Source organism: Nansenia antarctica, assembly GCF_963989245.1.
Source record: "Nansenia antarctica genome assembly, chromosome: 3".
In the NCBI taxonomy this organism is placed as follows: domain Eukaryota; kingdom Metazoa; phylum Chordata; class Actinopteri; order Argentiniformes; family Microstomatidae; genus Nansenia; species Nansenia antarctica.
This window is the reverse complement of record NC_137688.1, coordinates 31,190,132-31,218,096: the sequence shown is the minus strand read 5'-3', so window position 1 is coordinate 31,218,096 and position 27,965 is coordinate 31,190,132. Positions and strand designations below refer to the sequence as shown.

The 27,965-nt window shown below is 46.9% G+C and overlaps 2 protein-coding genes across 2 annotated transcripts in view; both read left to right on the top strand.

Annotated features, from left to right (window-relative positions):
- Positions 1 to 22,712, top strand: part of wdhd1 (WD repeat and HMG-box DNA binding protein 1) — a gene marked incomplete at both ends in the record, with an annotated part of 35,446 nt that extends 12,734 nt beyond the window's left edge. The window contains 11 exons of the mRNA XM_080527167.1: positions 2,203 to 2,340; positions 3,006 to 3,162; positions 3,660 to 3,774; positions 4,400 to 4,531; positions 8,016 to 8,217; positions 9,514 to 9,576; positions 10,222 to 10,253; positions 10,360 to 10,527; positions 10,803 to 10,942; positions 20,328 to 20,463; positions 22,512 to 22,712. Coding sequence (XP_080383293.1) covers positions 2,203 to 2,340; positions 3,006 to 3,162; positions 3,660 to 3,774; positions 4,400 to 4,531; positions 8,016 to 8,217; positions 9,514 to 9,576; positions 10,222 to 10,253; positions 10,360 to 10,527; positions 10,803 to 10,942; positions 20,328 to 20,463; positions 22,512 to 22,712 — 1,484 coding nt within the window. The remainder of the gene's footprint in view (positions 1 to 2,202; positions 2,341 to 3,005; positions 3,163 to 3,659; positions 3,775 to 4,399; positions 4,532 to 8,015; positions 8,218 to 9,513; positions 9,577 to 10,221; positions 10,254 to 10,359; positions 10,528 to 10,802; positions 10,943 to 20,327; positions 20,464 to 22,511) is intronic.
- A 1,703-nt stretch (positions 22,713 to 24,415) lies between these two features.
- The window catches only part of gch1 (GTP cyclohydrolase 1), a 21,562-nt gene continuing 18,012 nt past the window's right edge, over positions 24,416 to 27,965 (top strand). Inside the window, exon 1 of the mRNA XM_080526066.1 lies at positions 24,416 to 25,003. Coding sequence (XP_080382192.1) covers positions 24,589 to 25,003 — 415 coding nt within the window. The 5' untranslated portion in view covers positions 24,416 to 24,588. The remainder of the gene's footprint in view (positions 25,004 to 27,965) is intronic.

Below are 27,965 nucleotides of genomic sequence, written 5' to 3'. Positions count from 1 at the left end.
CACAGAGGTGGGTGTTCCTCTAGTCTACCACAGAGGTGGGTGTTCCTCTAGTCTACCACAGAGGTGGGTGTTCCTCTAGTCTACCACAGAGGTGGGTGTTCCTCTAGTCTACCACAGAGGTGGGTGTCCCTCCTAGTCTACCACAGAGGTGGGTGTTCCTCCTAGTCTACCACAGAGGTGGGTGTCCCTCCTAGTCTCCTCCTAGTCTCCTCATAGTGTCCTCCTAGTCTCCTAGAGAGTGGCACATTATTGCAGATTGGTTGTTTTTCTAAATCGAGTGTAAAAGCAGCATCCGCCCACTCAAATCCAGTGGTGTGCCGTCAGGGCCAGCAAGGCCTTCTCTGCTGGCCTAAACATCATCAGAATATACATTTTATTTTAATATATTTTTTCCACAAATATGTATTAATGATTCCCCATAGTCTATTCTCTTCATTTCATAGCTTTCCTCTTGGTTGCGCTGCTTCCAGTCTCCGATTGAGATTTGGAGGGCTGGCCTTTATGTTAGAGCTTTTATCCAATCAAAATGTGTTGCTAGGGGGCTCCAAAATCTGCCTGCCTGCACGTTAAGCGGTGCCGCGGATTCGACCTGTAACTTAACGTTGGAACGAGAAAACCTGTGGCGTTCCTAGTAAACCTACGTAGATGCGAGCAAAAGCAACAACGGAGCCTGCTGGAAGGCTCAATGATGTCAGCACCCAGCACGTCTTTTGATTGGATACGCACTATTGATACGCACTATTGATACGCACTATTGATATTCACTATTGAGATGCGTATATGCCGGTAGATGTGAAACTTTCGAAAGTGCGCAGGGAAACGGAGCATCACAACGAAAGCTTTCGTTGACTGATCGATAATACTGATCGATTGTGTCCTGTTTTTGGGTAAACAATAACTATCATTTAGGGGACACGATGAAAGCACCGAGTCCACAAACAGAGGAAACTACGTTGAGCTTATTTCTTTTCTGGCTGAAAACAACCCAGATTTACATTACCACCTGTCCACAAACAAAGTGTTTACTGGGACGTCAGGCAAAATACAAAACGACCTGATTTTTGCTATTGCTTAAGTGATGGGAGAAGAGATCAAAATGGAGATTAAAAAGGCACCCTTTGTCGCTATTATGGTGGACGAGACGACAGACGTGGGTAATGTAGCGATCTTAAAGATGTTAGTTTAACACTCTTCATTGTAAATGCGGATTTATTGATTAAAAATGCTTCGGAAATATTAATATAACTCTGTTGTACTTGTCTGACTATGTTAAGGTGATGCAACGCCCGGTTATACTGTGTTTCTGTCTAGTTTCTAGAGCCATGGCGTCATAACGATGGTATTAAGAGGTAGAATAATTCAGGTAGGAATGTGTCGGACATCAATGAAGGCCTAGGTGTGAAATGCACCGCCCGCCACTGCTCAAATCTGAGCAAAAATCCTTATTTTGTTGATTTCTGCTCAGATCTGAGTGTGCGGATGCTGCTGCTCTTTTCACTCGATTCAGAAAAACAACCAATGTGCCGTAATGTGCCTCTCTCTGATGCTCTTCAGCTGCAGCACCTCAACTAAGTCGGATAACGGATGAGCGGTGTTTTCACTATTTCCATTGATTAGTTTTTCTGAATCAAAAAGGTGTTTTGTTCATTCAGCCATGGTTTTAGGTCCATTCATGTCATGACTACATGTGACTAAAATTGCAACCTGACAGAAAGTTTAATTGTCGTGAAAAAGGCTTTGATTCAAGGGAGTGTCTTGTATTTGGTCACTCTTCCAGAGCTACACATTTTCACTCATTTCCTGCCTCTCTGGAACTCCACCACCACCACCACGCCATGGTTGCTATGGGTAGCGGTCACCATGACGCCATGGTTGCTATGGGTAGCGGTCACCATGACGCCCACCGCCTACAGGCGTGATTCAGGGATTACTGTTGGCAAAGCGAACGGTTCTGGGCCTCTTTTATATAATGTCTTTGATTTAACGTGTGTGTGTCTGTGTGTGTCTGTGTGTGTCTGTGTGTGTCTGTGTGTCTGTGTGTCTGCGTGTGTGCCTCTGTGTGTCTCTGTGTGTCTCTGTGTCTGCGTGCGTGCGTGTGTGCCTCTGTGTGTCTATCTGTGTGTGTGTGTGTGTGTCTCTATCTCTCTGTGTGTGTGTGTGTGTGTGTCTCTCTATCTGTGTGTGTGTGTGTGTGTGTCGCAGGTACAGGGTTTGAGGGGGACCAGGCCCTGGGGGTCCAGCTGCTGCAGTTCGGCCGTAAGAGACGGCAGGTCATCCACGGGGAGCCCCTCCCCCTCTCCCCTAAATCCCACCTATCATGGCTGGGCTTCACCGCCGAGGGTGAGTCACAGCGTACCTTCCCAGACTCAGACTTCTGTATAGAGAAGCTGCACCTTATCATAACCATAAGTGTAAATGTACACATAAATATAAGATCTGAGGTAGTAACAGTAAACCTACGTATTCAGAACATACAGGGTTTAGTAGCAGCAGTAAGTCATGAAGTCAAGTGTACTAAGTCGACTGGAGAATATAGAAGCTGCACCAAGTCAGATTAAATATCTTAAGTCAAGGCTGGTCTTTTGTCTGACTGTACTAGTTCAAAGATATCTTTGACTTGTTTTAAGAAAATCTTGGCGAGTGACATTTTCCTGTTCTGTTGGCAGACAATTGTGCTTATTTTAACACTAATAATAATAATTCATATAATCATTTAAAAATGAAAACAAATGAAAAACTTCCTCATGTCCCCTTCTTTTAAATGTGTCACGTGATCCACCACTAACCAGTCTGCAGGTTAACCTCCACCACTAACCAGTCTGCAGGTTAACCTCCACCACTAACCAGTCTGCAGGTTAACCTCCACCACTAACCAGTCTGCAGGTTAACCTCCACCACTAACCAGTCTGCAGGTTAACCTCCACCACTAACCAGTCTGCAGGTTAACCTCCACCACTAACCAGTCTGCAGGTTAAGCAGGTTAACGTTTCCTGTCTGTCTCACAGGAACCCCGTGCTTCGTGGACTCTGAGGGGGTGGTGCGTCTGCTAAACCGCTCCCTGGGGAACACGTGGACCCCCGTGTGTAACACCCGGGACACCTGCAAGGGCCGCTCAGACCACTACTGGGTGGTGGGCGTGCACGAGAGCCCGCAGCAGCTCAGGTGAGACCCCAGAGTCCAGCTCTGCCCTCCGTCATCCCCCTCTCCCCCTCTCCTCCTCTCCTCCTCAATCTCATCACTTCATCCCTGTGACTCTACTGTACCTGTCTCTCTCTGTTCATCATCCCCCTCTCCTCCTCTCCTCCTCCTCCATCTCATCACTTCATCCATATGACTCTACTGTACCTGTCTCTCTGCGGTCCTACCTGTCTCTCTGCAGTCCTACCTGTCTCTCTGCAGTCCTACCTGTCTCTCTGCTAACAGCTTCCAGTTGAGGTCAACTCTCTTCTTCTTTTTATTTGTTCTCCTGCTTTCTTCATCCTTCAGTCTTTCTACCTCCCCTCCCTTCTCTGAGGCCCTCTCTGTGTGTCTCTCTCTCTGTCTCTCTCTCTCTCCCCCCCTCTCTTTTCTCCCCCCCCCTCTCTCTCTCTCTCTGGTTCTGTGTGAAGATGAAGAGGTGTTCATCTTCCTCTCCCTCCCTCCTTCCTCACCGTCCCCAGGTGTATCCCTTGTAAGGGGTCTCGGTACCCCCCCACGCTGCCCAGGCCTGCGGTGGCCATCCTGCCCTTCAACATGCCCATGTGTCAGACCACCACAGAGAAGGGTCAGATGGAGGTACGGCTCCAACACACCTCCACACTGCTGAAAGCTGCTTTCACAAACAAGGAAATAAAGCAATACAATGGAGGGAAATATATTGCTTAAAACAAGCGAATTGATCTGCCAACAGAACAGGAACATGTCACATGCCAACATTAGTACAGCAGTAGTAGTGTTAGTACATTAACGCCCGCCACATAAGTCAAAGATATCTTAAAACGAGTGCAGTCAGACACAAAACAAGCATATATCGCCTTGATTTAAGATATCTCCGTCTTACTTAGATTGACCTTTTGCAGTGTAAGCTCAGAGTTCACACAGAGAGGTATGTACCGTATGGAACGCGTGGCCCTAAATGCCCACGGAGATGTTTTCTTTGCTTGTGAGTGGGGTGAATGTGTCCTGGGTGTGGTGTTCTGTGAATGGCCATAGAGAGAGGAAAGACCCCACTCACCATCTCCACCTCTCTTCTTCTCCCTCCCTCTCCTCCCTCCCTCCCCCCACCTCTCCCCACTCACCATCTTCCCCCATCTCTCCTCTCCCCCCCCACCTCTATTCTCCCCTCCTCCCTCCCTCCCACCTCACCCTCCCTCCACCTCTCCCCTCCCTCCTCCCACCTCTCCTCCCTCCCTCCCTCCAGGAGCAGTACTGGCGCTCCGTGCTCCTCCACAACCACTATGGCTTCCTGTCGGCCAGCGGCTATGAGGTAGACGAGGAGGGCCAGACCCGGGCCCAGAAGGAGCAGCAGGAGCTCCTGATGAAGATGTTCGCTGTGAGTCGCCTCTTTCCTGCTCAATGATGACATTTATAATATTAGTTTTTCTTCCATTTGTAACCATCTGATAATGTTGTCTGTATGTTGCGGTTCTTCATTGGGGGGCAGTGTTGGGCAATATTACTTAGTAGAGTAATATATTAGTTATTACATATTACTCCTTAGGAAAGTAATATCCTTATATTACTTATTACTTGGAATCAAGAGTAATAATATTACTTTACTTTTATATTACATATTACTTTCCCCCTTTCCACCCGCAAAAATATGTTTGCCCCGCACAAAGTTTGCAACGGAGATATTTTTGTCACCCTTGACAGACACAAAGTCAAAATAGTGTCGATACTTCCAGCCGTGGAAAGTAAATGTACGCTAGCTGTTCATCATCATCCGCCATGGTTTGATTTGTTTTGAGAAACGCCGCCACACTGTCAGTTGTCAACACACTAGGCTACGTCATAAATGTGTGCAGGCTGCGGCACGTTCTAAAAGGAACAGATCTATAAGCTACTATGCACCTCAGCGCAGTGTGCTGATAGCTTGTATATCTGTTCTATCTTTGCACGCAACAACCCCGGTACTATACATGAATTATACGTTTAACAGCCATTGTAACGGGTAACGAGGCCCTTATTTGGCGGAGTAACGAGGTATAATATTACTTTTTCGCAGAGTAGTCTCGTTATATTACTCGTTACTGGGTAAAGTAATAATATTACAGTAATATATTACTTAGTAATTCGTTACTGCCCAACACTGTTGGGGGGTAGTGGTGGCCTAGTTGGATAGTAGTTATTGATCTTGTCATCAGAAGGTCATGAGTTCAAATCCCACCTGGGGAACACCACCACTAGTGTGCCCTTGAGTAAGACCTGGGAACACCACCACTAGTGTGTCCTTGAGTAAGAGCTGGGAACACCACCACTAGTTTGTCCTTGAGTAAGACCTGGGAACACCACCACTAGTGTGTCCTTGAGTAAGACCTGGGAACACCACCACTAGTGTGTCCTTGAGTAAGAGCTGGGAACACCACCACTAGTGTGTCCTTGAGTAAGACCTGGGAACACCACCACTAGTGTGTCCTAGAGTAAGAGCTGGGAACACCACCACTAGTGTGTCCTTGAGTAAGACCTGGGAACACCACCACTAGTGTGTCATTGAGTAAGACCTGGGAACACCACCACTAGTGTGTCCTAGAGTAAGACCTGGGAACACCACCACTAGTGTGTCCTAGAGTAAGACCTGGGAACACCACCACTAGTGTGTCCTTGAGTAAGACCTGGGAACACCACTACTAGTGTGTCCTAGAGTAAGACCTGGGAACACCACCACTAGTGTGTCCTTGAGTAAGACCTGGGAACACCACCACTAGTGTGTCCTTGAGTAAGACCTGGGAACACCACCACTAGTGTGTCCTTGAGTAAGACCTGGGAACACCACCACTAGTGTGTCCTAGAGTAAGACCTGGGAACGCCACCACTAGTGTGTCCTTGAGTAAGACCTGGGAACACCACCACTAGTGTGTTCTTGACCGGTGGTCTAGCACCGCGGTATGCAGTGCACACATATGCCCATGTCGGCATGGGTTCGAATCCGGCCCATGCCCTGCTGACATGCCCTCTCTCTCCCTTCTTCTCCTTACTTTTGTTGTATATAATTTCTTCGTCTGATGATTGTCAAAAATGAGGAAAAGTCTTGAGCAAAGTTTAAGACTGTTTATTCAAAAAAGACAGCAAACAGGTCATCACAGCATCTGGTCGTCAACACAGGCATCTGGGTGGGTCAGGAACGAAAGAGAGTGAACCTGGCTTTCTCTCAGGATTTTATACCTGTTTCATGTCACATTTGAGCCAACCACAACACAGTATATGGTCAATCCTTGTTTCATAGTTCTTGGCCAATGATGACCCTTCCTCCTCAGCCTTTGCCCTAATAAGGAGCTGATCGATCGTTCCTCAACCTCTGTGTGTGTGTGTGTATGTGTGTGCGCGTGCGTGTGCGTGTCTGTGTGTGTGTGTGTGTGTGTGTGTTTGACCATGTGGTCTGTCGTAAAACCCCCTTGTTTCAGAGAACATGTCTGTACGTCCAAAAAGGAGCGGTCAGGCAAGTATTGCAAGTATTACAAGAAAGTTGCCTTGGAACAAGGCGTCTGCCAAATGCCAACAATGTAAATGTAAATGTAGGGGGGTAGTGGTGGTCTAGTGGATAGTGAGTTGGACTTGTGATCGGAAGGTTGTGAGTTCGAATCCCGCCTGAAGCCACACCACTACTAGTGTGCCCTTGAGTAAGGCACTTAGCCCTCAGTTACTCCAGGGGGAATGTCCCTGTAATTCGTAATTGTAAGTCGCTTTGGATAAAGGCGTCTGCTAAATGGCAAAATTTAATTTAATTTAATTTAAATGTTACAAAGCCTTATACAAATTCCTGGTATGTGTGTGTTTCAAGTAACTTAAACTTAGTCAGGAGGGGAGAGACTCAGAGTATGTGTGTGTGTGTGGGTGCTTACAATCGGTCCCAACCCCCATGGGCGCCTTGCTGGCTGCCATAAAACCCCCCTTGGGCCCTAATGCAATTCATGGTAAAATACACCACACTTTCCTGTCTGTCTTCACTATATATATATAAACTGGAGAGGGAGTTTTAATCTAGAATGTTCCGTCCCTAGCTGTCCTGTAAACTGGAGAGGGAGTTCTAATCTCGATGGTTCCGTCCCTAGCTGTCCTGTAAACTGGAGAGGGAGTTCTAATCTCGATGGTTCTGTCCCTAGCTGTCCTGTAAACTGGAGAGGGAGTTCTAATCTCGATGGTTCTGTCCCTAGCTGTCCTGTAAACTGGAGAGGGAGTTCTATTCTCGATGGTTCCGTCCCTAGCTGTCCTGTAAACTGGAGAGGGAGTTCTAATCTCGATGGTTCTGTCCCTAGCTGTCCTGTAAACTGGAGAGGGAGTTCTATTCTCGATGGTTCCGTCCCTAGCTGTCCTGTAAGCTGGAGAGGGAGTTCTAATCTCGATGGTTCCGTCCCTAGCTGTCCTGTAAACTGGAGAGGGAGTTCTAATCTCGATGGTTCCGTCCCTAGCTGTCCTGTAAACTGGAGAGGGAGTTCTAATCTCGATGGTTCTGTCCCTAGCTGTCCTGTAAACTGGAGAGGGAGTTCTAATCTCGATGGTTCCGTCCCTAGCTGTCCTGTAAACTGGAGAGGGAGTTCTAATCTCGATGGTTCTGTCCCTAGCTGTCCTGTAAACTGGAGAGGGAGTTCTAATCTCGATGGTTCCGTCCCTAGCTGTCCTGTAAACTGGAGAGGGAGTTCTAATCTCGATGGTTCCGTCCCTAGCTGTCCTGTAAACTGAAGAGGGAGTTCTAATCTCGATGGTTCCGTCCCTAGCTGTCCTGTAAGCTGGAGAGGGAGTTCTAATCTAGATGGTTCCGTCCCTAGCTGTCCTGTAAACTAGAGAGGGAGTTCTAATCTAGAATGTTCCGTCCCCAGCTGTCCTGTAAGCTGGAGAGGGAGTTCCGCTGTGTGGAGCTGGCAGAGATGATGACTCAGAGCGTGGTGACGCTAGCTATCCGCTACGCCTCGCGCTCCCGCCGCATGGCGCTGGCACAACGGCTTAGCACGCTAGCTCTGGAGAAGGCCAATCAGCTGCAGGCGGAGGAGGAAGAGGAGGAGCCGCCGCCCGTGCACTCGAGTGCCAGGCGGAACTCTGAGTAAGGAATTTGGGACTGTTGCCGTAACAACGTAACATCAACGTTGTATTTATATTATCTCGTTGGGGTGATGTTGAGGTTGAGTTGAGTTTGAGGTCTGTGCATGTTTTTATGTTTCCCTAATGTTTATTAGATTTAACGGGTGAATGATGATGTTTTAACCAGGGCAACCATTGAAAATGAGACTTAATGGGGTCTCAGTGGGCTCCCCTGGTGAAATAAAGGTGAAATAAATCAAAATATATTGTCTTTTATGAATGAAAGCACTGACTAACAACTGACCTTCTGAAGGGAGCTGCATGTGAGCTGGTGACTGGAGGGTTGGGCTAGCATCATATCTAAGGTGCCTCCCACTGCCGTTGTGCCCTTGAGCAAGGCACTTAACCCCCTAATTGCTCCAGGGGCGCTGACTATGGCTGACCCTGTGACTAGAGCAAAAAATACATTTCGTTGTACTCTGTGCAATGTCAAAAAGGTTGAATCTAATCTAACAATGTTGTTTTTATATGATCCTTTATGAATAAAAGCACTGACTAACAGCTGACCTTATGGGATTGGTAGGCACCGTCAGAGGGCTGCAGGACGCCAACACAGCAGCAGACACCAGGCCCAGCAGGAGCAGGAGGAGGGGGAGGAAGAGGAGGGTGAGGAAGGACAGATGGAGGAGGAAGATGCGGCGGAGAGCAGAAGAGAACGTGAGCCCCTCCCTCACTAACCCTCCGTTAACCTGCCCCTCTACCTGCCCCTCTCTCTCTCTCTAACCCTCCATTTACCTGCCCCTCTCTCTCTCTAACCCTCCATTTACCTGCCCCTCCCTCACTAACCCTCCGTTAACCTGCCCCTCTACCTGCCCCTCTCTCTCTCCAACCCTCCATTTACCTGCCCCTCTACCTGCCCCTCTCTCTCTCTCCAACCCTCCATTTACCTGCCCCTCTACCTGCCCCTCCCTCACTAACCCTACGTTAACCTGCCCCTCTACCTGCCCCTCTCTCTCTAACCCTCCGTTAACCTGCCCCTCTACCTGCCCCTCTCTCTCTCACCCTCAATTTACCTGCCCTTCTACCTGCCCCCCTCTCTCTCTCTCTAACCCTCCGTTAACCTGCCCCTCTACCTGCCCCTCTCTCTCTCTCTAACCCTCCATTTACCTGCCTCTCTACCTGCCCCTCTCTCTCTCTAACCCTCCGTTAACCTGCCCCTCTCTCTCTCTAATCCTATCTTCACCTGTAGGTCTAAATCCTATCTTCACCTGTAGGTCTAAATCCTATCTTCACCTGTAGGTCTAAATCCGTTTGCCAAAGGTGCGATGGCTGCATCACCTGAGAAACTTTCCCCCAAACCAGGTATGTCAACAAATACAGTTCTGTCTGTCTGTCTGTCCATCACCCTCCTTCTGTCTGTCTGTCCATCACCCTCCTTCTGTCTGTCTGTTCATCACCCTCTGGATACTGTGATACAACTGATAATGGTTATACATGGTAATGGCTATTGTTAGGATATGTTATTAATGAGCATCTCTCTCTCTTTCTTTCTCACTCTCTCACTCTCTCTCTTTCTCTCTCTCTCTCTCTCTCTCTCTCTCTCTCTCTCTTTCACTCTCTCTTTCTCCCTCCCTCCCTCTCTCTCTCTCTTTCACTCTCTCACTTTCTCCCTCCCTCCCCCTCTCTCTCCCTCCCTCTCTCCCTCCCTCTCTCTCCCTCCCTCCCTCTCTCTCCCTCCCTCCCTCTCCCTCCCTCCCTCTCTCCCTCCCTCTCTCCCTCCCTCTCTCCCTCCCTCCCTCTCCCCCTCCCTCCCTCTCCCTCCCTCCCTCCCTCTCTCCCTCTCTCCCTCCCTCCCTCCCTCCTTCCCTCCCTCCTTCCCTCCCTCCCTCCCTCTCTCGCTCTCTCTCTCCCTCTCTCTCTCTCTCTCTCTCTCTCTCTCTCTCTCTCTCTCTCTCTCTCTCTCTCTCTCTCTCTCTCTCTCTCTCTCTCTCTCTCTCTCTCTTTCAGTAAGCAAAGAGGGACGGGTAAACCCTTTCAAGGTCAGTCACTTATACTTTTGAGAAGTCTTAACGAGTAGAAGTCTTAACGAGTAGAAGGCAGGTGAGTTGAATGAGCCTCTGATGAACCAGCCGTTGTGACCTCCAGGTGTCTGGGTCAGGGAGGTCGTCAGGGCCGGCCAGGGTGACCAGCGTCCTGGACGCTATGACCTCCAGCAGCAGGAAGCCCTCCCTCCTCAGCCCCCCCGGGGGGAGGGGCTCCGGGAAGAGCAAAGGACCTGTCCTCAAACCCCTGGCCCCCCGGCCCAAGACCAAGGTAACACAAGTTATTATTATTTGATCAATACCGGCTTAAGTATCACAATTTCATCACCAGAGCCCAGTTGTTCAAAACATTTAATCTGGATCAGAATGATCCCAATTATGATTTTATTTTTTTACTATCCAGGATCAGATGGAGCTGGCTGATTTCCCCAATTTGACTCAGAATCAGACAGATAGACCTGATCCTGGATATTAAAAGTATTTTAACAACTGGGCCCATTACGTACAACACATTTGCATTTAACCACTGCCCCCACCCCCCACCAGACCCAATCAACACTGCTGCAGATGACTGCCCCCAAAGCAGCCAATAAGAAGCAACCAGAGGAGGAGCCTGCTGTGGATAGGCTGAAGCAGCCAGAGGCCCCGCCCACAGCCTCTCCAGGAGCCAACGCCGAAAACAAGAAGTAAGAGATGACTACGTTCATATTCTGATGTCTGCAGCTGAGAGCTGTACGTATGAAGTGTGTCTGAGAGCAACAAGGAAGTAAGTAGCCCTTAGGGGCTTAAGTACACCCCCTGGACATGACGCTGGTATGTCGCAGGGTCTTAACCCCCAATCCAACCCTTAATTCTGAGTGCCAAGCAGGGAGGCATCGGGTACCATTTTTATAGTCTTTGGTACGCCTCAGCCGGGGATCGAACTCACGACCTCCCAATCTCAGGGCGGACCCTCTAACCTCAAGGCCACAGAGATCCCAATCTGAGAGGTAGAAGTATGAAGTGTGTTTTTCCCCCATTCTGAGTTGTATCTGGGTTGTTTACAGTGAAAACAGCACAACCAAACATAAGCACAGATGTGTCACATATGAAATAACATCATGGCCAAATGTTTTTCAATGGAAAGCAAGATTTCTTGTTGGACAGGCTCTGGTAGTAGTGGAGCGGCTAAGTGCTACAATCTTTCAATTTGTGATACAAGCGTGAAAATTGGCCGCCATCTTGACATTTCAAGTGACTGTGGGGTACAGTGACCAGACGTCCCCGATTTCCGGGGACAAGCCCCGGTTTGGCTGACCTGTCCCCGGCAACAAACGGTCCCCGGAAAAGTCCCTGTTTCAAGCATTTTTTTATTTTTTTTTTAATTTTTATAAATCTTGGCTTGTATTGTCACCGAACCTGCTGCCAAGGGTCCTACCCATGGGGTCCTCCACCACTTTATAACGTCAATGTATGCATATTACCCGTTAATGGACGATCGTTACATTCAATAGAAAGCATTTCAGCCCCGATTGTTCCCCATTAACGAGCTCATTATGATTGAATGGAGCAATAACAAGGTCATTCTTCACCACTCAGTGAATTACTATTATTATAAAGCTGCTGGAACCTCAATTTGCTGTCCCAATTCTGGGGTTTGTCATAACATTAATATTTAACACCTATGCTCTGTGCTGCAGTCCTGGAATTGGAATAGTTCAATCTAATCAGACTAGTGGAGAGGAGCTTATGGGGTGCCCTGGTGGCTATTATTATTAATAAGATAATACAATGAAATATATGCAGTGGGTGTATAAAGTTGTTTTAAATTATTAATAAAAATACAATACAATATACAGAATTTTGACAACATCATTAGTCTTATGTTAGGCTTAAACATTATGTTACCGTATTTTCCACACTATAAGGCGCACCGGATTATAAGGCGCACCTTCAATGAATGGCCTATTTTAGAACTGTTTTCATATACAGGGCGCACCGGATTATAAGGCGCACCGGATTATAAGGCGCATAGAATAGATACTGCAGTCAAACGTTTGACTGGGGTTGCGTTACGCCCAAGCTCCACCTACTGCGTTGCGTCACCTCTCCATCGGTGTTGTGTCAACTTCCCGTTGTCCAAGCTCCACCTGAGCGTTGTCACCGTCAACGTTCTACCTGCTCCACTGTCAAAAATATATATTTTTCCACCTCAAGTATCAGCCGTTCGTCATCCATTTTTGCAACAAGCGTCAAGGACCTGCGGTGATTCACAGCTGACTCGCGTGAATAGCAATTCGCAATAGCTGCAACCACGAGATATAGAGTAGTTAGCTACAAGCATTTTCAATCTGCTATTATCTCTATTAGTGGATTAACCGCTGTGGTGATTTAACAGCTGCTAAAAATACATCAAGTAGACTACAAACAGAGCAAAACAACACCAGAAAACAACCAATAGGCTATACAATTATAACCAACAACCAATATGTGACAGCTCCTGGTGAAATGTGCAACGTACTTTTTCAGTTTTTACACATGCTTAAACTACAGATTGTAAGCTTTCAAATGATGTGTCATACATTCAAATCAGAGAAAGATTGAACACGACAGGCGTATTTGAATGTTGGTTCACCTCAAACACTGAATGGGAGAAAAGTGACTCTGACCAAACCACAACAAACGCTGCTAGCGGCTAACAGCTAACAAAACACATCGCTACGAAGGTCTAAACTGTATTTTAATAACATGACAACATACTGGGAGAACATCGACATGCTAAAAACACATAACTACACATAACTAGATGAACACACAGTTCTTGCTTTTGAACACGAGCTAAAACGAAACTTTGTTTACAAGTCAACCCTCCCTTACCGGTAGCCTCCGGCAAACGAGAATAATGAATCCAATACACAAATGCTAAGTGTTTAGTGATCGTTAAACTGTTGTTTATTATATCGAGTGGGTACTTTAAAACTTCAAGTTGAAAGCACCAAGAATCTCACTTTGTTCCCTCGGAAACTCTGTTTAGTCTTCTTTACTTGGGGTCTTACACAAGTGGTGTGGGACTGTGAGTAAGCACAGTATACCGGTGTTTACTGATTACCGTAATGCTGCAAGCGGTGCGGCTTTGTAGTTTACCAGTCGTACTGAAACATTTTGACAGAGCGCCTTGAGCGCCGTGTACAACCAGTATGGATCAACAAATTAACCAATTGATCCATATATAAGGCGCTCCGGGTTATAAGGCGCACTGTCGGTTTTTTTGAAAATTAAAGGCTTTTAAGTGCGCCTTATAGTGCGGAAAATACGGTAGGCTTAAAGTATGAGTAGGGTAGTGGAGATAAAAATGGGCATAAAAAGCACAATAGTGTGTACAAATTCACCAGAATGCAGGAAATTAAGTGTTAAATCCTATTTTTTTCTGGGGGAGGACCCCCAGACCCCCCGCTTGGTTGATGGTTGGCTCGTCAACCTGAACAGTTCTAAGAATTACTTTTAATACCACTTACAGTACACTGACACTAATGTTGAGAGGCACATTCCAGTTGTTACACTTGAGTATTCTTGCTTGAATGTGTATACATTGGTCAAAATAAGGTCAAAATAAATGAAACAGCAATTGTCCCCGTTTCTGTATTTCATCATGATAAAATGTATAAATTTTTCCTAAAAAGTTGGAAATGTCCCCAGATTGCATCCGAGAAATCTGGTCACCTTACTGTGGGTGGTTTCTTGTCAAATGACCCTTTGAGATGGCTCATGGCAATTTTCATGCTTGTATCACCAACTAAATGATTTCTTAAGCCTAACTGCTCCACTAAGATGTCGGCCATCTTGGAAAATGGCCGCCATCTTGAAATTTCAAGTAGCTGTGGGTGGCTTATTGTCATGTGACCCACAGAGACTGCTCATGCCAATTTTCATGCTTGTATCACCAAATAAACCATTATATCACTTAACTGCTCCACTAAGGTGTCGGCCATCTTGAAAAATGGCCGCCATCTTGAAATTTCAAATGTCTCTGACAATTTTCTTGCCAAGTGACCCATGGAGACTGCTCATGCCAATTTTCACGCTTGTATCATCAACTGAAAGATTCTGACGAAAATAAGCACTTAGCCGCTCCACTATAGGGCCTCCTCTGTTTCGAAACATGTGGTCAAAACACGTGGTTACTCGGCCCTCAGTGGCTTAGCACACTAAGGTGTCAGCCATATAATCGCACGGCCCCCGGTTCGATTCCGACCCATTGCCATATCCTGCATGTCACCCCCCCCCCCCTCTCTCTCTCTCTCACCCATCCTTCCTGTTAATCTCTACTGTCTCTATCCCAAAAAAAAAAAAATTTGTTCTTCTAGCACGACGACTGCCGATAGCCCCTGGCCTGAGCTAGATTACTTTTCCTGCTACTTGAATTGATGATTCACTTACTTAGTCACCCATCCTTCCTGTCAATCTCTACTGTCTCTATCCTCCTCTCTCTCTCTCATCCATCCTTCCTGTCAGTCTCTACTGTCTCTATCCTCCTCTCTCTCTCTCTCTCTCATCCATCCTTCCTGTCAGTCTCTACTGTCTCTATCCTCCTCTCTCTCTCTCTCTCTCTCATCCATCCTTCCTGTCAATCTCTACTGTCTCTACTGCGCCCCAATAAAGCAGAAATGCCCTAAAAACATATGTGAATGAATGGTCTTTATTGTCATTAATACAGTACAGGTACCATACCGTACAACAAAATTTAGGAGGGGGGGCTCCCCTGGTGCTAGGAAAAAAATACTAAAAACAAGAAGGGAAAGAGCTGGTTTACATAAATAAAGGCTATATACACTATCCACTATACTATACTACTATACTATACAAATAAAACACTGTGCTGTACTCTATGCTATGCTATAAATATCCTAACATTTCCTATCTCTGAACCTTCTGTACACGAGGGTTGTCATATTGCACATAGTATTATTGCACATTCATTTAAAGTGTCGCAGTTTGCAGGTTTGAAATGTTCACAGTTGTATTTCAGTATTGCACTTGAATACAATCTAGTAGCTGCTATCAAATTGTCTAGATTGTCCAGGGCCTAGAACCTAGGTCTTTGCTGTGTTCAGGGCCTGAATGGCCCTAGGGTAGAAGCTGAGCTTCAGTCTATTTGTCCTTGCGGACATGGTCCTGAACCGCCTGCCTGAGGGCAGCCGAACAAAGTGTTCGTTCCCAGGGTGGGATGGGTCTCTGGAGATCTTGGAGGCCTTCCTGAGGCAGCGTGTGTTGTACAGCTCTTCCAGAGAGGGGAGGGGGGCGCCGATGATCTTCTGGGCCGATCTCACGACTCTCTGTAGCGCTTTCCTCTCTGCGGCTGTGCAGCTGGAGAACCACACGCAGATGCGGTAGGTGAGGATGCTCTCCACTGTGCAGCGGTAGAAGGTCACAAGCCGCTCCTGTCTGAGGTGGTATTTCCTGAGGACTCTCAGGAAGTAGAGCCGCTGTTGTGCCTTCTTGATGATGGCTGCTGTGTTGGTCTTCCAGGACAGGTCATCCTGTACTGTATGTGCACCCCCAGGAATCGGAGAGTTGAGACTCTCTCCACGCTCCCTCCATCGACGAGCAGGGGCTGGACCTCAGATTTTTTCCTCCTGAAGTCCACGATGATTTCCTGGGTCTTTGACTGGTTCAGCAGCAGGTTGTTAACCTTGCACAGCTTGCCCAGCTGCTCCACCTCATCAGAAATCTGGTCACCTTACTGTGGGTGGTTTCTTGTCAAATGACCCTTTGAGATGGCTCATGGCAATTTTCATGCTTGTATCACCAACTAAATGATTTCTTAAGCCTAACTGCTCCACTAAGATGTCGGCCATCTTGGAAAATGGCCGCCATCTTGAAATTTCAAGTAGCTGTGGGTGGCTTATTGTCATGTGACCCACAGAGACTGCTCATGCCAATTTTCATGCTTGTATCACCAAATAAACCATTATATCACTTAACTGCTCCACTAAGGTGTCGGCCATCTTGAAAAATGGCCGCCATCTTGAAATTTCAAATGTCTCTGACAATTTTCTTGCCAAGTGACCCATGGAGACTGCTCATGCCAATTTTCACGCTTGTATCATCAACTGAAAGATTCTGACGAAAATAAGCACTTAGCCGCTCCACTATAGGGCCTCCTCTGTTTCGAAACATGTGGTCAAAACACGTGGTTACTCGGCCCTCAGTGGCTTAGCACACTAAGGTGTCAGCCATATAATCGCACGGCCCCCGGTTCGATTCCGACCCATTGCCATATCCTGCATGTCACCCCCCCCCCCCCCCCTCTCTCTCTCTCACCCATCCTTCCTGTTAATCTCTACTGTCTCTATCCCAAAAAAAAAAAAATTTGTTCTTCTAGCACGACGACTGCCGATAGCCCCTGGCCTGAGCTAGATTACTTTTCCTGCTACTTGAATTGATGATTCACTTACTTAGTTTAGTCACCCATCCTTCCTGTCAATCTCTACTGTCTCTATCCTCCTCTCTCTCTCTCATCCATCCTTCCTGTCAGTCTCTACTGTCTCTATCCTCCTCTCTCTCTCTCTCTCATCCATCCTTCCTGTCAGTCTCTACTGTCTCTATCCTCCTCTCTCTCTCTCTCTCTCATCCATCCTTCCTGTCAATCTCTACTGTCTCTACTGCGCCCCAATAAAGCAGAAATGCCCTAAAAACATATGTGAATGAATGGTCTTTATTGTCATTAATACAGTACAGGTACCATACCGTACAACAAAATTTAGGAGGGGGGGCTCCCCTGGTGCTAGGAAAAAAATACTAAAAACAAGAAGGGAAAGAGCTGGTTTACATAAATAAAGGCTATATACACTATCCACTATACTATACTACTATACTATACAAATAAAACACTGTGCTGTACTCTATGCTATGCTATAAATATCCTAACATTTCCTATCTCTGAACCTTCTGTACACGAGGGTTGTCATATTGCACATAGTATTATTGCACATTCATTTAAAGTGTCGCAGTTTGCAGGTTTGAAATGTTCACAGTTGTATTTCAGTATTGCACTTGAATACAATCTAGTAGCTGCTATCAAATTGTCTAGATTGTCCAGGGCCTAGAACCTAGGTCTTTGCTGTGTTCAGGGCCTGAATGGCCCTAGGGTAGAAGCTGAGCTTCAGTCTATTTGTCCTTGCGGACATGGTCCTGAACCGCCTGCCTGAGGGCAGCCGAACAAAGTGTTCGTTCCCAGGGTGGGATGGGTCTCTGGAGATCTTGGAGGCCTTCCTGAGGCAGCGTGTGTTGTACAGCTCTTCCAGAGAGGGGAGGGGGGCGCCGATGATCTTCTGGGCCGATCTCACGACTCTCTGTAGCGCTTTCCTCTCTGCGGCTGTGCAGCTGGAGAACCACACGCAGATGCGGTAGGTGAGGATGCTCTCCACTGTGCAGCGGTAGAAGGTCACAAGCAGCTCCTGTCTGAGGTGGTATTTCCTGAGGACTCTCAGGAAGTAGAGCCGCTGTTGTGCCTTCTTGATGATGGCTGCTGTGTTGGTCTTCCAGGACAGGTCATCCTGTACTGTATGTGCACCCCCAGGAATCGGAGAGTTGAGACTCTCTCCACGCTCCCTCCATCGACGAGCAGGGGCTGGACCTCAGATTTTTTCCTCCTGAAGTCCACGATGATTTCCTGGGTCTTTGACTGGTTCAGCAGCAGGTTGTTAACCTTGCACAGCTTGCCCAGCTGCTCCACCTCATCCCTGTACGCCGCCTCGTCCCCCCCCCCGAGATGCAGCCCACCACGGTGGTGTCGTCTGCAAACTTTATGATGGAGTTCAGTGTTTCCTCCAGGAATTTTTACAATGGTGGCGGATGTCGTGACCGCGCGCACAGCGCGCGCAAATTTTTTTTTCTTTTTTTTTTTCTAATCACAGCCAAAACTAGAGGATGGCCAAAAAAAATTAATAATAATATACAGAATATAAACTTGTGACTGACAGTCACATACACACACACAAAGATCATCAGCTATAATATAATACGAAGTAGGCCTACATGAGCACAAAAGCGGCTAACGTTACTGATTAACTGTTTACTGTAGTGCAGAGAGATGGTAGTCGTAGGCGGCGTATCAAATGACAAAGCTAAACGTTTAATGAAGGACATGAACGATTGTCAACAACACACTCAAGCAGTAAATAGAACAGTCTAAACAACTTGGGTACTACGCACTCAACTGCGGACGGAACAATACTCTCAACCTATAGTTCCGTGCGTGAATTATGTCAACCCACCACATTACAGAAGTAAAATCACAGTCAGATGGAGCATTCGGTAAACAGCTGAGTATCAGCTGAGTTAAAGAAAACAAACTCTTACCTTTGATGAGACCCACATGAGCCCTGTTTTCCCGTACTTCTCCCGTGTGTCTCTTATTGTCCAAATGTTCCCTGAATTTTAGCTGCATGTTTTTCCAGCATGTAATTCCGTTGTCAATAAAAAAATCGTCTCCCCTTCTTTTCCCCTTGACAATGCTGTGTCGTTGCTAAAGTGACGGCACATAAGAATCGTTTTTTGACTTGCTAATGTCTGCTAACGTAGCACTTGAAACTGGCGCCGTTCTCTGGACTGCAGCTGCTCCCGCGTTAGCATTAGCATCCATCTTTTCTTCTCCCTTCTCACCGTCACGAGCTCAAATGACACTTGTCGGCCGATCTAACTCTTAACACTCACTTACAGGACTTCTGACACCATGTCGTGTTATTCTATTAAACATACACGTGAGTCCTTCTGTATTTCAATGTAAGTGTCTTTATTTTAACTCGCTCTGTAAGCTCTACAATACCGGTCTCTTGTTGTCTCGTCGTAACCTGCCCACCTGACCTGGGGGGTATTCCATCAACGTCGCTAAAGGAAAATCCTGGCTTATTTTTGATAACTCTCGCGAGACCTATCAGAATATGCCTGGATATTTTTAAGAACTCTCGCGAGATTTATCAGACTAAACCTGGATTTTCCCTTTAGCGATGTTGATGGAATACCCCCCTGATGTCACTACGGTGGCCTGTACACAATAACAATAATACCACAGTTCACATTTAGACCAATCAGGAGCCCTTGTGTCACGTCGTCAACTGAATGTCATTAATCTGATTTTGGATCAGCGGTTAGAGAGAGATGGGCGTGGATTTAGGTGCACTTTTAGTCAACATCCATTATAGCGCTGATCTAGGATCAGATATATTTTAATCAGCTAAAATGTTCATAACTTTTTTTTTTTTTTTTTTTTTGAGAACTTTTTTTTGTTGTTGTTGTGGACTGAATCAATTCGTGGCGGAGGAAATTCATTCGTGGCGGCCCGCCACCAATAAATGCATGTAGAGGAAACACTGGAGTTGCTGGGGTGGACGGGGGTGAAGTCGTAGGTGTAGAGGTTGTAGAGGATGGGGCTTAGCACGCAGCCCTGGGGGGACCCTGTGCTGAGTCTGAGGGCTGTGGAGGTGTGGGAGCCCACCCGTACCCTCTGGGGGCGGTCAGACAGGAAGTCCTTGATCCATGCACAGATGGAGTGTGATAGGCCCGGTCTAGTAGTTTGGTCACTAGCCTGTCTGGAAGGATAGTGTTGAAGGCAGAGCTGAAGTCCACAAAGAGCAGTCTCACGTAGCTGTTCCCCCTCTCCAGGTGGGATAGAGTGGAGTGGAGAGTCGTCGCGATGGTGTCCTCTGTGGACCTGTGGGCTCTGTAGGCGAACTGGTATGGATCCAGGTTGGGCGGGAGGCGTGTGACTATGTGGGCCCGGACCAGTTTCTCTAAGCACTTCATGATGATTGGTGTGAGTGCCACCGGGCGGTAGTCGTTTAGGCAGCTCACCGTGCTTTTCTTCGGGACTGGGATGATTGTTGAGGTTTTCAGTTTTTTTTTCAGGTTTTCAGGTAACACGAGGTCACAGCCATGAGTGGGGTCATTTGACCATGACCAAGTGAGTAAATAGCAGCTTCCCGCTGTAAAGACTATGGTCATTTGACCCCCGAGGCGGCTCTAAGAGTAGGTGAAATAGGCACTGTTCTAGTGTTAAAACAACAACAAACCGTGTGGTCCCCCCCCCCCCAGGCCGAAGACGGGCTTCCAGCTGTGGCTGGAGGAGAACAGGAAGAGCATCCTGGCAGAGTCCCCGGCCCTGGAGGAGACGGACGTCATCAAGGAGGCCATGGGACGCTTCAGGACCCTGTCAGCTGACAACAGGCTGGTACGACACCCTTGGGGGGGGGGGGGGGGGGGGGGGGTGTGGGGGGGGGGGGGGGTGAGAGAGAGTGTATGTGTGTGTGTGTGGGGGGGGGGGGGGGTGAGAGAGTGTGTGTGTGTGGGGGGGGGGGGGGGGTGAGAGTGAGAGTGAGAGTGAGAGTGAGAGTGTGAGTGTGAGTGTGAGTGTGAGTGTGAGTGTGAGTGTGAGTGTGAGTGTGAGTGTGAGTGTGCAAGCACATGGTACATTGAAACGGCTTGCTTGTGTGACTTTTAAAGATCCATACTTATTCCATCCATCCGTACGGTGGAGAAAACTCACTGACCTCAAAGCTGCACAGCTCATTACAGGTGACCACCACAGGCAGGTAGTCTAGACAGGTGATTACATTAACCCTACACCTGTAGTCTACTGGTAGAAAGGTGATTACATTAACCCTACACCTGTAGTCTACTGGTAGAAAGGTGATTACATTAACCCTACACAGAGTCTACTGGTAGAAAGTAGTAGCCATCTCCGAGTGAGCTACACAAACACTTCTAGTGTGTGTGTGTGTGTGTGTGTGTGTGTGTGTGTGTGTGAGTTGTTAGAGTAATTTATTCAATAATGGCAGCCTGTTTCGTTTCAAGATGTATAAGAAAAGATATTTAATAATCTTCTGCAGAAGGAGGAAGTTTACAAGCACGTCAGACAGGTCTTAACAGTGAAAGTTCCTCGTAAAAGTAAAGATCATTCATTTCATCTCAGTATTTATACAAACAGGTATCTTCAGGTAAGGGGTCCGCCCTCAGGTGAGGTTTAGACCAATCATGAGCAATGGGTGTGGACCTGTACATTTGATGAAGATGATTATGATGAAGGCTAGGGGAGAAGCGGCCCCCACTTTCTCCCAGACAGACAAAAGGTGAAAACGGAACACAATGGCCACAACTGGTTCAGTCTGGTCTTAGAGCACTGGGTCTGGGGCAACACAAAGGTCCAAACTGCTCTAGATGGTAGGGCAATCAGGTCTTTGTAATCATGTAAATGTGTCTATTGTCTTAGCCCATGTCAAGCCTCAAGTAGAGAAACTGGTTTTACTGTGTGACAACAGGAAATCATCTTCTACAGTCTGCTGCAGACATTCAACCCAAGATGATGTTTTTGATTCTTAAATGTAGCTTATTACATATAATAATTTTCTCTCACATTGTGTGTGTGTGTGTGTGTGTGTGTATTGACAATCTGGTTCGTGACCCTGCACACACTAAGCCACTCAGGAGAGGTGGATGACGTTCTGCATGAGAGAGGAGGATGAGAGGATGGGATGGAGGAGATGGAGGAGGAGAAAATAAAAAGCAGGATTTAGGTGCCTGTTGCTTGGGAACCCAGTTTGTGGGTAGGAGGGCATAGTGCATTGATCTTATGGTAATGTGTGTGTGTGTGTGTGTGTGTGAGAGAGAGAATGTGTGTGTGTGTGTGTGTGTGTGTGTGTGTGCGTGAGGGGTGTATTAGGCAGTAAATACAGGAGAGTGGGGGTGCATTTAAGGCGAGTGTTCAGTTGAGGGGTTGAAGAGGAGTGGGTGGTTGTGAGGAGGAGAGAGAGAGATGGGGGGGCGGGGGGGGCAGCTCTGACACGCGTCTGCTGGTGACTCATCACAGCTCCGTTACGTCGGGGCCTTTTGTCTTCCTTCAAAACACAAGAAAGAACAGGTCTGGCGGGCGTAAACGAGAGCAGCCTGTCAATAGTGATTACACACACACACACACACACACACACAACAGGACGGACGCAGAGGAACAGCACGTCTGAGTCGTGTCTGCGTGTCTGTGTTGGTGGAGACGAGTGCGGTGGAGATGAGGAATGTTGATAATTGTATCCTTTTTGTCTTCATTATGAATGTCAGGCTTTTGTATAAATAATAAGAAATAATAATACATTCGACTTTTCTAGACACTCAAAGATGCTTAATATTTGTGTTTTCTTTTTTTCTTTCATTTTTTCTTTCTTTCTTTCATTTTTTTCTTTCTTTCTTTCATTCTTTCTTTCTCTGTTTCTCTCTCTCGTCCTGTAGTCCTGGACAGAGAGGGCCAAAGGCCAGGGGGGAGATCCTGCCGATCTGAAGAAAAGGAAAAGAGGAGAAGAGGAAGAGGAGGAGGGGGGGGGACGAGGAGATGAGAATGGACAGAAAGAGGGGGATGAGAGTAGTGCCAAAAAGAAGAAGCCCCTGGACACCTCCGCCAGGCTCTCAGCGTTCGCTTTCAACAAAAACTAAACCCAATGCATCATGGGACGTTTTTTTTAACATGTGGTTGTGTCCATTTGGTTAATATTCTTGTGAAATAAAGTTAAATATTATAGCTGCTAGTTTTTTTTCTGGCTGGGGATGAAAATAAATGTTAATATTTTTCGTATGTGTTTTTTGGTTTCAGTTTTTTGGTATTAAAAATGTTTCATTTTTTTATTAGAACATGCGGTGCATCCTTTGTTGGTTGTTGAGTCTCACGGTGTTCAGGTGGTCAGAGGTTGATTGTCTCGGTGTTCAGGTGGTCAGAGGTTTTGGAAGTGTTTAAAATGCTGATGGGAGCCACAGACTACTAGAGAAGGGGAGAGGGATGAGCTGAGCTGTTCATGTATGTTCTGTTCATGTATGTTCTGTTCATGTGTGTTCTGTTCATGTATGTTCTATTCATGTGTGTTCTGTTCATGTATGTTCTGTTCATGTATGTTCTGTTCATGTGTGTTCTGTTCATGTATGTTCTGTTCATGTATGTTCTGTTCATTTATGTTCTGTTCATGTATGTTCTGTTCATGTATGTTCTGTTCATGTGTGTTCTGTTCATGTATGTTCTGTTCATGTATGTTCTGTTCATGTGTGTTCTGTTCATGTGTGTTCTGTTCATGTGTGTTCTGTTCATGTGTGTTCTGTTCATGTATGTTCTGTTCATGTATGTTCTGTTCATGTATGTTCTGTTCATGTATGTTCTGTTCATGTATGTTCTGTTCATGTATGTTCTGTTCATGTATGTTCTGTTCATGTGTGTTCTGTTCATGTGTGTTCTGTTCATGTATGTTCTGTTCATGTGTGTTCTGTTCATGTATGTTCTGTTCATGTATGTGTAGGACCTCATATGGAACATGCAACTAAGTCTGTTGGATTTCTTGTTTTAAAACTGTTTTATGAGTTTGTTTATGTTTTCTATTATATTGTACTGCAACTACTAAATAAAAGTATGTACCTGTTGATGTTTTGGTAGCAATTTTTTAGTTTTTAAATTATTTGGGACGCTTTTAATCGATAGTGATTTAAAAGTACAAATGACATATTGGCTTGATCAACCTCCCATGTCTGGAGAAATTCAATTGCATATTCTACTACCTGTAATCTAGATCCATTATTACATTCCTTGCCCTGATGCTGGTAGTGACAATGAATTACTGTTCACTGGTTACTATTCTTTAAAGTCAAAGAGCAAAATACATTTGCTTTTGCTTTCATTTTTTTTTTCTTCTGGAAAGGGCAATTAGTGGTCTCTGACTGCAAGATTGCACAAGAAGAATTCAATGCAAATATGTATTTATTATAGTTTCAGAGGAAAGTAATATGGAGATGAAATGTTCACATGAAGAGGTCGTCTATGATTTTAAGATTGGATATAATCATAACCGCTATTTGTATAGCACTTTTCCTGCAAACGTTGCCGCTCAAAGTGCTTTAAACATAAACATATAAACATAACAACCAAATAAGATTAAGTCAATACATATACAAATATATATAATAATAATTCTAATATATTACAATGTAACAAAATATAGATTCTGTTTCGAAGTAGGGAGTTGAAGCCCCCTTCACACTGCATCACTGACAGAGCGTGACGTACTCAGAATGAACGACCAATGGCCGTTCAGGAGGATTATTCCGCGTCTATAAAGCCATGGGGTATGTGTATGGGGTACCAAATATGTGCGACGAGCGCTCCTTACAGTTTTGATACACAGAATTGGCGGTGTCCAAGTCCAAGACAGTAACAAACAACCGCCTAAAAAAACAAACTGCGCGCAGACGAGAGAGAGAAAAAGCGCATCCTCGAAATTATTTCTGGCATAGAGGAAAAAAAGTGAAGAGAAAGACGCTTCGTCCCTTCATCATGGAGCGCTCAAAACAGAGTCAAGAAGTGAAACAAAACCAAGACAACCAAGACAACCCACCCGCCGGGTCGAACACAGACAGTGCTGTAAACGGACACTTTGACGGTAGGGTGTCTAATAAAAAAAACAACAACAACCGGACAGTGGCGGCGGCTTCTTCTCCTCAAGGGGGTGCCGGGGGGTCGGGTCCCCCCACGTCCTCCTCCTCCTCCTCGGTGGTGGAGAGCTGGAAGGAGGAGCGCACCCGGAGCATGGAGGACAACGAGGCCAGCCTGCCCAGCCTGGCGGCCGCCTACACCACCATCCTCCGGGGTCTGGGGGAAGACCCCCAGAGACAGGGCCTCCTGAAGACCCCGTGGAGAGCCGCAACCGCCATGCAGTTCTTCACCAAGGGCTACCAGGAGAAAATCATCGGTGAGTTGATTCCTTCAGTGTTGTGATGTGTATATATTATAGATGAATTCCTGAACTTGGATGAGTACTATGTCATGAGTGTGTTCCTCGGACGTTGGAGAGAGAGAGAGAGAGAGAGAGAGAGAGAGAGAGAGAGAGAGAGAGAGAGAGAGAGAGAGAGAGAGAGAGAGTGAGAGAGAGAGAGAGCGGGGGAGAGGAGGAGAGAGAGGGGGAGAGAGAGGAGGAGAGAAAGGGAGAGAGAGGAGGAGAGAGAGGGGGAGAGAGAGGAGGAGAGAGAGGGAGAGAGAGGGGAAGAGGAGGGGAGAGGAGGAGAGAGAGGGGGAGAGGAGGAGAGAGAGGAAGGGAGAGGAGGAGAGAGAGGAGAGAGAGAGCGGGGGAGAGGAGGAGAGAGAGGGGGAGAGAGAGGAGGAGAGAGAAGGGGAGAGAGGGGAAGAGGAGGAGAGAGGGGGAGGAGGAGGAGAGAGAGGGGAGAGAGAGGAGGAGAGAGAGAGAGCGGGGGAGAGGAGGAGAGAGAGGGGGAGAGAGAGGAGGAGAGAGAGGAGGAGAGAGGGGAAGAGGAGGAGAGAGGGGGAGAGAGAGGAGGAGAGAGAGAGAGAGCGGGGGAGAGGAGGAGAGAGAGGAAGGGAGAGGAAGGGAGAGGAGGAGAGAGGGGTGAGAGAGAGAGAGAGAGGCTACAGGTGGCATTTTGCTGTTTTTCTTTTCGAGTGGCAATTATTTTAAGACATAGGCTATATGAAATGTCATAATGACACGTCCCTAATGTCTATTCACTAGGCCTACCACTGCATGTTATTTGCCATTTAAACGCATGTTACCACACATGCGTATTATGTTGTTCAAGTTGCTGTTCTCAAAGAACCGGTGAGTTTATTATGCATTCAAATGGCCGTCTGAATTTGAACTGGAAAAAAATAAAACGCCTTGAAAATGTCGGACCAAGAACCCAAGGATGCCCTAACTGCCCTATCAAATAATTAAATAGACGGTTATTTGTGGTATTATGCAGTGTCTTATACAGAACAAGTCTGTGGCTCTGCTAACCATGTAAAACACGTGATATCAGGCTCCTCAGATCCTCCTAGCCCTCGGTGACCAAACTCTCATGACAGTCAAGTTCTTCACGGTCTATTGTGGTGGAGGCAGGGAGCTACCCCTCGTTTTAACCCCCCCTTCCCTCTCCCCCCCCCCTCCCTCATCCTCCATGGATGATGATGGCCCCATCTGGAGTTGGTTTGTGGTAAGGAATGTGTTCTGTGCTTTCTAACATGCATCTGGAACAACTTCTGAAAGCTTTGCAGGAACGAACCCCTGGTCAGTGTATTTGATGCCCTCTCCCTCTTGACCCCCCAGGTCAGAGTACAGTACAGTATGTGTTCCTAGGGAAGGACAGCCGACGTCAGCGGTCAGACAGGACAGTACAGCCCTTCCATGTGAGCGGTCATGATGCTGGTGTGTTCAGAAGCTCAGGCTTCAGTGGTCCTCTCCCCCCTTTCTGATTGGATCTTATTGGCTCCACCCATTGGCTGTCATTGAGCTGAATTGGAGATAACACTTTAGGGTTGCATGTGTTTTTCTCGTGTTCTGAGATGTATGCATAGAACAAGAGTTAGACATGTGTGTGTGTGTGTGTGTGTGTGTGTGTGTGTGTGTGTGTGTGTGTGTGTGTGTGTGTGTGGGTGTGTGTGTGTGGGTGTGTGTGTGTTTTGAGACGATTCATGTGTGTATAGTATTAGCATAGAATGTTCCTTTATGGAGTGTGAGTGTGAGTGTGTGTGTGAGTGTGAGTGTGAGTGTGTGTGTGTGTGTGAGTGTGTTTGTGTGTCTCTCTCTCTCTCTCTCTGTGTGTGTGTGTGTGTGTGTGTGTGTGTGTGTGAGAGTGTGAGTGTGTTTGTGTGTGTCTCTCTCTCTCTCTCTCTCTTCCTCTCTCTCTCTCTCTGTGTGTGTGTGTGTCTCTCTCTCTGTGTGTGTGTGTGTGTGTGTGTTTGCATATGAATGACACATAGATCAGTAGAGTATACAGGAAGTGACCGTGTATGATGCAGGACGGAGCCTTGGAGACACACACACACACACACACACACACACACACACACACACACACACACACACTGGTCCACTCACCTAATTAGAGTATATTAGTATTTTTTTGTTCACACCACATCCCATTATGAACCATTCACAGTGCTGGAGTGGGTGGTAGAACACTGTCATTATGATGTCATGCACGCTCCCCCAGGCCTCCTGTCCCTAATTAGCGGTCATTAAGTGCCAGTGTTCCACCGTACCCCCCCCCTCCCCCTGCAGAGGGGATGGCTATGCATGTCTCTCTGTGTTGGAGAGGCCAGAGACAGCAGAGCACACACCAACCCACCAACACACCAGTACACATGCTACCAACACACCATTACACATGCTAGGGGTCTGGGTGGTCTGGCCATTACACATGCTAGGCTAGGGCTATGGATGGTCTGACCATTACACATGCTAGGCTAGGGCTATGGATGGTCTGACCATTACACATGCTAGGCTAGGGCTATGGATGGGCTGACCATTACACATGCTAGGCTAGGGGTCTGGATGGGCTGACCATTACACATGCTAGGCTAGGGGTCTGGATGGTCTGACCGCTTCTCTCTGTGTGTGAATAGGCCTCTACTTATGGTTAGGGTTAGGGTCAGGGTTAAGTTATGGTTAGGTTCAGGGCTATGGTTATGGTTATGCTTAGGTTATGGTTAGGGTTAGGGTCAGGGCTATGGTTATGGTTAGGGCTATGGTTAGGATTAGGGCTATGGTTAGGGTTACGGTCAGGGTCAGGGTTAGGGCTATGGTTAGGTTCAGGGCTGTGGTTATGGTTAGGTTATGGTTAGGTTCAGGGCTATGGTTATGCTTAGGTTCAGGGTTATGGTTATGATTAGGGTTATGGTTATTGTTATGGTTAGGGTTATGGTTAGGGTTAGGGCTA